The 9,916-nt window shown below is 36.6% G+C and overlaps 1 protein-coding gene across 1 annotated transcript; it reads right to left on the bottom strand.

The window, feature by feature from the left end:
* Window positions 1-664: 664 nt before the first annotated feature.
* On the bottom strand, window positions 665-9,319 carry LOC145677685 (DEAD-box helicase Dbp80-like; the record flags this gene model as incomplete). The annotated part of the gene is given in 2 exon segments (XM_081748105.1): window positions 665-1,380; window positions 9,126-9,319. Coding segments are annotated over 2 exon segments (259 nt in total), but the record flags the coding sequence as incomplete, so codon positions are not given.
* Window positions 9,320-9,916: the final 597 nt, after the last annotated feature.

Here is a 9,916-nt window from a genome sequence, read left to right as displayed (position 1 = left end):
TTTTATATTTATTAGAAATGTAAGTTTATAGACAATAAACAAATGTAAGAGTTAAAAAAAAATCCCTGCTAGTTCTTTCGGTTGATAACTCACATTGGGATTTAAAAACGGTACGGTAGCTCGGAAGCTTCATAAGTTTGGCGACTACTTGTTTAGATGTTACACGGTTGTCTTAAGTTTAAAAAAATATGTATAAGCACAACTTGAGACAAAGTATAACTATTTTATTAGTAATCCGATATTTTATAAAAGAAAAAACCTTACGACGCTTAATCACTGCCGAAAAATGTAGTTTTTTTCTTTTTCGAAATACGGGTGTCTAACTCGTATGCAATATTACTGATCCTAATACTATAATTTTGACTATCACTATATAGTTAGTACACAAGAAAGTGAAGGCTTCAATAGTACCATCAATCCTTTGACGCCATTTTTCTATAAATATCGTCTCAATAAGCTGATAAATATAATCAATTACTCCGTGTTTCACATAAAATAATGTAGTTCTCTTTCCTTTAAAAAAATCTCTTACACCACAAAAAAAAAAAAAGTCCATTTTTATCGCCTGCATCAAGATGTATAGACTTTTTGAGACGACTGTACAAGGGCTGCTAAGATGAACATATCAACCTTTCTACTTCCTTCTATACATTACTAAAAGTAATAAAAGTCTTAAAACAAGTTTATTGTTACACATAGATCACCCAGAATCATCTTTAATAACGAAATAAGACCTCGTATATAAAGTCTTATGTACATTGGAATTGTTGCGAAAAATAATAATCGAAGAGTACGTTACACATTCAGATACAAAGATGTTACACGAAAGACAATTGAAATAAAATTCCAGATTAATGTATATATTTCTGGTGCTTCTTTTGAAACCTGATTTAATGAAATAAATTCAGGTAAGGATATTTACATATAATGAAACATTTCTGTCATACTTATAAGCCAACTTCATACAAAAAAAAAAAAAAAAAAAAAAAAAAAAAAAAAAAAAGAGTCTATATCACTTGTACACCCCTTCTCATGAAGTATTCACACACTTGTTACAGTACTTATATCAAACGAGTTATACCACAAGGCGAAAATTTGTAAAATAAAACCGTCCGTTACAGTCACGTCGAAGAAATTTTTTAACAAGCAATACGGTCTCGTTCATTACTTGCTATGTGTTCGATGAGCATCCTATTGAAGTTCTGCACTGCACAGCACTTGTCATATAGGATTAACCTTATCATTTAAAAAAAACTGTTAATTGATCACATTCGTAGCACTTCAGAATATTTTTTTCCTTTTTTAATCACCTGTCTCACTCTTGCCCTAATCTTTCGATCTCGTCCACATCTTCCGTGTCTAGCTGGTGTATCTTCTTTCCTGTGAAACAGAAAAAAAAAGATTAGAATGCTCAAAGATCAGTGCCAGAACGAACTTAAAAAGAACTGTTTTTTTTTTTTCCTACGGCAAATTGTTTTTATAAAATTAAAAAAAATGGTACGTTATGTCTCTTATAACTAGAGAAACAATAACTGCATATGGGAAGCTAGAATGCCTAAAAAGCAAGTTGCTCGAGCCTAAAAAGCAAGTCGAATTGAACGATTAGAAAGCAAGAGGGGAACAGGGATTACACACTGAAGTGAAACTGAGTAGATCGCAAGTGACAACGGAAGACCAAAAATGTTTCGATTATTGAAGCTAATGCAGCAAACCCGTTCGCTGCTGCAACAAACCTAAAAATAACTTTAGGTCTGGAATGTAGTGCAGAGACATATAACTGTACTTATATTATTTGTTCTGCTTTGCAGGTCAAAATAATAGATGCACATATACATGCTCGCTTAGAGTTCGCAAGGACGCACATCAACAAGCAACAAGATTTCTGGAATCGTGTAATCGGGAGTGATGAGAAAGTGTTTAGTTTATATGAATGAGGAAATCTGTTAAAACGTTTTATGATACGTTGTTTTACGAAGACACATGCTCAAAATGGAGGGCTTACAATTGAAAAATTCTCAAAATATCATCTCTCTCTGGCTTACGGTTCCCGAGATATGGCTCTTTAAATCTCCCAAAATCCAAATTTTTTTTCGTCAATATCTGAGGAACGGTCGCCAAATGGCCAGTGGCCACGGTTACTGTTTGGTACCAAAATGTTTACCATCCTCTTAGGTATTGATCAACACCAATATCATCTCTCTATGACTTACGGTTCTCGAGATGACTCCTTAAATCTCCCTTTTTTTTTTTTTTTTCATATCTTGGGAACGATAAGATTGACGCGCCGCATTGCAGAACATGCCGTGATCTGCGATGTAATCGCAGAAAATTTTCCGCGTCTATGCAGAAAAATTGCCAGAGGGAAAAAAAAAATAGCCAACAGAAAAGTATAAAAACATGCCTGTTATGTGTAGATGTCTCAAATGGACGGACTACTCGCATAAATATAGTTTAAACTGTTTTTTCGTCACGTAAAGCGTATTTTTAAGAATCACAAGGGTTTCTTCTGCAGAATTCTTGCAGAAAACTTTTCACTTGAAAAAGCTCATCGCAGAGAGACAAAGAAAGTTCTGCCATCACTTTTTCAGATAGTTTTTGATGCACCATCGAATGGAGGACTCAAAACAGAGACAGGCAACAAAAAACAGTAACGACACGAAGTATTAAAACACAATACTATTCAATGCACAACTTGATTGATTGGTTAATATGAAATTCATCATCTCCTTTCAACACCAGGGCTATAAAGATGTGGACCTACACAGTTCAGCGTAGAACCCAATCACGAGTTCTCACCAGGAAGCGAGCCCGGGTACTCTACGCCGAAGGCGCGTATGTTAACCATATAGTCACTCTGCATATTTCTCTACACTGAATCAATAATAATAATCTTTATTTCAGTGCCGCACACAGCTTTTAGCAAAAATACAGCACGTAGTATCATAGCACTGTACAATGCAATGGAATAATAATACTAATAGTAATAATAATAAATAAGAAAACAGTAAAAAGAGGAGCACTAATATAAAACACAATGTCGATACAAATCAATTAAGCAGAAATAATTAATTGTCAACGCTGTAAAAATTATCAGGCTTTTCATTTGTCTGAAACAATGAAAAGCTACGAACAGAAGTCTTAAAATTATATTTTAGCTTAATGTTTCTAAATGTCATTGCTTATAGATCTCATAAAATTTTCACTTGCTTAATACAGTAGCTAAGTCTCAAATAAGCTTAAAGAATCTGTCAATCTTTTTAAAATTTCACATTTCCAATTCAGAGGAACTAAAATCGTGCAATATGATTGTGTACTTTAAAACTTATATTTCGTAAACAGTATTCACTGCCGGCATAATCGTGGGAAGTAAAACTCAAAGATTTAATTTCATTTTCTTTGTATGCATACTCTTTCGAATAATAATAATAATAATAATAATAATAATAATAATAAAAATAATAAAACATTAAAATCCTATTCAATGGATGATTTCATATGGTTGGTTAGTTTGAAATTCACCATCTCCTTTAAACACCAGGGCTATAAAAGATGTGGACCTACAAAGTTTAGCGTAGAACCCAAACCACATGAGGTCTCATCACGAAACGAACCCGGATACCCTACGCCGAAGGCGCGTATAGTAACCATATAGTCACTTTGCGTATTTCTCTACTTTGGGTAAAGAAGGAAGGGCAATTACCCACCTGAGTTTGAGAATTAAATATATTTTAATTTACGCATGAACTGAAGTTTTAAAGGCAAGAATTGCAGACTGGTGCATGTTATGTGATACGATTCGCACAAAAGTTTAGCAGTGAATCATACCTTTTATTCTATTCATAGAAGAAAAAAAATTAAATATTTTACGTCCCACGCTTATGCCGGCTAGACTTAAAGGAGACGGTGATGAGAAATGAATGAAATGGTCGATGAAGAAAGTGGAAGAACCCCGAGGAAACCACGCATACTGTGTTTGTCCACCACAAAGTTCACTTGGCACGAGCTGGAATCAAACCAGGGACCCCATGCACCAGAGGTGAACGCTCTACCACTGAGCCACCGTGGCCCCTAGAAGAAAAAGAAAGCATCCTCTCGGTCTACCTAAGTTCCCGGGCTACTTATCCCCCCCCCCCCTCTTGATTTTCTTTAATTCAAACATTTACATTTCTTTATAACTAAACTATGTAAATATTCCTTTCTAATATTAACTAAACTGCCGTTATGTTGATATCCGTGCAAGCCGGTGTGGAACACCAGTTTCGCTTATCAGCTCCTCTTAGTTTTGATGTTACTGACGACGGCCGACTTGAATCACAACTAACAACAGTGGAAAATGTGACAAGAGAAACGAAAGAAAGTAACAACTAAGAAAAATAAACAGAAGAGTAAAATGAACGAAAGAAAGAAAAAAAGAATGTAGTTCTTACATGGAATGAAATTTGACAAATACAGTATTATTTCCTAACAAAGAGCATAAGAAAATGGAAAGTCATTGAAATTCTTAAAAATGGTAAGAAGGATTGTTGTGGTACGTGGAATGCGAAAAGCTAACAAATTTATTTCCGGGTGGGGAGGCAGAGGCTTGAGCCCGACAGCTCCCACCTAAATACACCAGTGGTCACACGCAATGTTAAAATTATAAAGCCATAATATTCTGATATTCTGGTTGAACGTGAGATCTTAACCACCTGAACTGGAACCCGGGTCTCCCGCGCCGTAGCATGTTCTGATAGGCCGTCCTGTGAAAACTTCTTGAAAATTAATTTTACTGTGTCTTTCCCTTGAAAATGTTTCTCATCTAATAATGTATGTAATATTGTGTTGTTAATTGTAATACAAGGTGACCCTGCTTAAAAATTATCTCATTTCTTTGTTTATGGGAAAACAGCATCTTTTTAGTAACCAATTGCCTACACTATGCAAAATGCACTGTAGTTGTTACCACTCGATATCCGAAGCTTTTTCTTCTTCTTCTTCTTTCTTTGATGCGTGCGTGTGTATTTATAAAAATCTTCTCAAATATAAACTTGGCGAGTGATACTTCTGAGGTTTTCCAATTAAGATATGCTTGGAGTTGCAGCCGGTCAGAGATGAGGAAATTAATTCACTCCACCCATCTAAAACTTAACCCTTTAACTGGTTATGACGTAAGTACTACGTCATGGTATGTGTGCAGTGGAAACGGCTACGACGTAATACTACGTCTTGACTAAAAAGTCACTAATGTTCAGTGGCAATGACGAATTCTTGAAAATTTTTCTTCTTACATTTAAATCGGAAACAAATTAATAGATGGCTCCGAATACCCATAATGTGAAAACGACACTGGCTTTTGGTATAACATTGTTAGTCATAAGTGTAACATTGCTGCTGCTGGAATTAAAGAAGCAGAAACTGGATTTCAAAACAGTAGAAAACGTCTCGGTGAGGCGGAGACATCTTTGTAACGTTTTTTGTTTATCCTTGTGTGCTATTGTTGTTTATGTGAAACATACATCATTGTTTCATACTTCTGCAAAGAAAGAATTACGTCCACAAGCAGAAAGAAGAAAGAAGAGGTGTGTGATGAAGAGAAAATGCGTAGACTGCTTGAAGACGACGGTATGGATGACTGGTTCAATACATATGATGAAAATGAGCCAGAGACGTCAGAAAATGGTTCGGACAGTATGACATAGAGATGATGGTAATGACGATTCGGACAGTATGACAGAGTTCCAAGCCTTGGGCTACGACGTAGTACTACGTCTGCCATCTGAGAGTATACATTTCCATAAAAATGTGACAATTAAAGGGTTTTAAAACAGAAACGCGTTCCACACCTTCTTTATAATTTTCTGATTTTCATGAAACATAAAATGAGGTTCTCTGATGCTCCGGGTAGATATTACTTACGGCAAACAGTGAATCCCTCTCCAACTTACTCTACTTCTACGGTGCACGAAAGTGTTTATTTTGCTCTCCTCCGGTTAGAGGTCAACTTAATACATTTTCAGGGGTGTAAGTGGCACTCTCTTATGAGTGCCCAAATGCCAACCTCACTTCCTCGTAATGCACCCTGGAAACTGCATTCATTGTATTGCACGCTAACGAGGCTCTGACGACCTGGTGACACCAGGATAAACATTATAATGAGCTGGGTCTGTTTTGTTTGTAGCAGTTCGTGTTTGTGCAGTACTGTTTGTCGTCACGGGACTAGTGGTCTTAATGCCGTCGTTCCATTAAGCCCTGATATAAGTGCAGCAACGTAATTAACAATCAAAGATAGTTATTTTTTATTCTGACTCCTTGATTTTTCACTGTTTATTGTTTTTATATGTCTTTATTGTCAATATTGGTAGTATCTCTTGTTATTGTTCTCTTTTTTACTTTATTGTTATTGTTCACTCTTTACTATTTACTGTTCTTGTTCCTTACTTGTTATTGTTCTCTATTTACTATTTATTCTTATATTTTCTTACGCAGATCGGCCAGAACATTATGACACCTACCTACTATCGATATAAACCAGTCCAGGGGGATAGCAGCGTCACCTGACGAGGAATGCTTGCTAGACAGACACAAGTACAGTACATGTAGTATCAGTGAGCGTGCAGGAAGTGTGTAGAATGGGGAAGGAGTGCGATCTATCTGAGTTTGACAGAGGGCAGATTGTAATGGCCTGGAGGCTCGGCACGACCATTTCGGAAACTGCACGACTTGTCGGGTGTTCGAGGAGTTCTGTGGTGATGTCTTCAACAAAATGGCGAAACCACGATGAAACGACGTCCAAACTTCGAGGGGTTGGGCGCCCCCCCCCCCCTTCTCATTACAGATGCCGGACGTCATAGGCTCGGCAGACTGGTAAAACAGGACAGGCGGCGAATTGTGGCGAAATTAACATCAGATTTTAACGCTGGGCAGAGTACAAGTGTGTCTGAACACATAGTACACCGAACACTCCTAACGATGGGCTTCCGCAGCCGACGACCCATCCATGTGGCAATGTTAACTCGACGACATCGGCAACTACGACTGAAATGGGCAGGTGACCATCGCCACCACAAATACATAAATTATTATAGCATCTATTGGCATCTTCCTGGAATTTCTCTAAAGTAGAAACCACAATTCATCGCAAAAGCACGTCTTAGACTTCAATAAGCACTAAAATATAAAATCTGGAGTGAATTTCGTAGGATTCAACCTCACGCAGGTTAAATGTACATGCACGACTGTTAATTTTTTTATACATTAGATAATGTGCACGGAACGGATATCAGAAGATGGTAACAAAACGTACAAAATATGCCAACAAAAGGACCGTTTTAGAATGTTCCTACTTGTTACAACTCCATTGAGGTAATATAAGAACTAGAAATGCTCTAACAGAGAAATCTTGATGGTATCGAACTCGCATACATCCAATAGATCCGCCATTTTTTAAGGGTGGCAAAAAGCTAATTGTTTTGTAAGCCCCCTTATTAATCTTTTAGGATACATTGTTCAATTGTTTAAAACATGCGAAAATTACACGTTTAAAATATTCAACAGCACCTGTCAAAATATTCTGAAGGCGAAGTGATTTCCTTATTTGTGTTACCCTATAATAGTCAATAATATCATGTGGAATATCGTCGTTATTTCGTAACATTGAGGTAATATATACAGTCAGTGACAAAAATTCGGGCACTCCCCGTATAATTTATACGAGGAGTGTCCGACGTTTCTCTCCCTGACTGTACTTATATTTGACACTCGTGCATCATTGTATAGTCACGGAGACTCAATAGGTGTACTTCATTTGTTTACTCATGAAGATCGGAGATATGGATATTATTTGCTCGTATACATCAGTTAATTGAAACTTACAGAGTACATCACTTTAGAGAGGGAATTCTCGAATCGAAGGCTCGAATTTACAATGAGACCATGCTCGAATTTACACTGCGACATAACGAAATGCATATCTAGTTCTTATATTACCTCAATTTACAACTAATTAAATTAGGATTCCCACTTATTTTGCAAGTACGAATTCCCTTACTTTTCCAGATCATGATTTATAAATTTCCGATTCTACATATAATGTAAAAAGGCATCCATACTTAAAATTATTTTACTTTTTCAGGTTTTTAAAGGTTCCTATGACTATGATCAAATTCTATGACATTTGAAGTTAGATTAATTCCCAAACTTTCCCGGTTTACTAGGTCGATGGGAACCGTTAAATAAAGAGAGGTGGTAACCTGTTGCAAATTCCCTTGTAGTTAACATAAAAGGTAAGACAAATACAGAAGGGTCTCCCTGGCAACCTCCCTCTAGGGAGACAGAAATCCCTCCAACCTCCCACACAAACACACACACACACACACACACACTGACTATATTTATTACCTTATATTTATGTCATTTTCTATTCATCATTATTATTTTCTTTTATTTAATTATTGACATTTTCCAGTACATTGGCCACAATCCAAACAATATGACGAAGTAAGGATAAAAAAAAAAGGACTTAGTAGATTAATGTTTCAAAAATAGAGAATGATAGAGACTTCGGCCAAAAAAAAAAAATACTTTTAGATGAAAAAGAGACTCGCTCCGATGCCTGATGTGCCGTCAGAGCGCATTGCCCCCCTTCCCGGAATTTATGGGAATTCAGTGACCTGTGTATACAGATGTGGTGCCAACTCCCTACAGCAACCTACCAAGACTTCCCTGCTTTCACGCCAAGACGCGTCGCCGCTGTTATCCGTCCCAAAGGTGAACATACCGAGTATCAGACAGGTAGTCATAATGTTCTGGCTGATCAGTGTATATTTATTGTTGTTATTCTCTTCTATTTATAATTGTCTTTTTTCTCTTTTGCGGCGGCCCGTGTTTGGTGCTGTCCAGTTGATCGGGACGGGAACAAATAGTCACAATGCTGACGTCCCCATTAAACATTAATCAATAAATCAATTAATTAATATCTTTTCAGTACATTCAATTAAACTATTTCACAATTATTATTTGTAACATTTTGAAAATGTTATTTATATAAAACATTAATAAAAACACCACAGCGACCAACATTTTGTTTTAATATATTGTTAATTTATTAGGGTAACAAAACGAATTTACACCTATTACTCTATACTTACCAAAGTGATCTTCAATTTGTCTCAGAACAGCCAACGTCCGGTTTCCATCTACCAAATTAATAGCAAGTCCTGCTTTCCCGAATCTTCCTGTTCGTCCAATTCTATGAAGATACGTTTCACAATCAGCCTTTCCGTTTTGGTCCACTGGCAGGTCGAAATTTACTACTATCGTCACCTGCTCTACATCAATACCTGGAATACCAAACACACATTGCGTAAGTAATCATATCCACACTCAAAAGTTGAATATTGAAATATGTAGACAGTATACGGAGAGTTGCTCGCTATCTACAAAACCAAGTATCGAAGTGACTGGCGCTATAGCTAGTATGACGGAAGTGATTCAAACTTTTATAGTGATTGTGTACTGGAATGTAATCATGCCAGTGTGAAGTCAAATGCGTCAAGAATAGAACTACGTTACCGTATTTGCGCGAATATAAGCCACGTGCGAATCTAAACTTCTGGCACGAGATAATAAAAAAATTAAATCTACGCTATGTATCTTTAGATGAAGTTAACCTCTTCGGACGCCGAGTGTCGTATACGACACACAAAATTAGTACTATTTGTCCTGATAGAGCAACAACATGGCACATACGACACGCCTATCTTGCTTCTCTTTCTTGTCACTAGAGTAGTAGCTGCATTTGATAGAAGCTTGACAATTAAAGAACGCTTTCCTTTGGTCCTAGATAGTGTTTCTGGAGGAAGAAAATATCACAGAAACCGAAAAATGACACGGATTACGAAAGTATTCTACTTATCTTTCTTTAACGCGTTATTTTTTG

The sequence above is a fragment of the Thermobia domestica genome, unplaced genomic scaffold (assembly GCF_964235325.1).
Source record: "Thermobia domestica unplaced genomic scaffold, izTheDome1.hap1.1 HAP1_SCAFFOLD_1224, whole genome shotgun sequence".
Lineage (NCBI taxonomy): Eukaryota > Metazoa > Arthropoda > Insecta > Zygentoma > Lepismatidae > Thermobia > Thermobia domestica.
The sequence above is the reverse complement of the archived record's forward strand: the minus strand, read 5'-3'. Positions and strand labels throughout refer to the sequence as shown.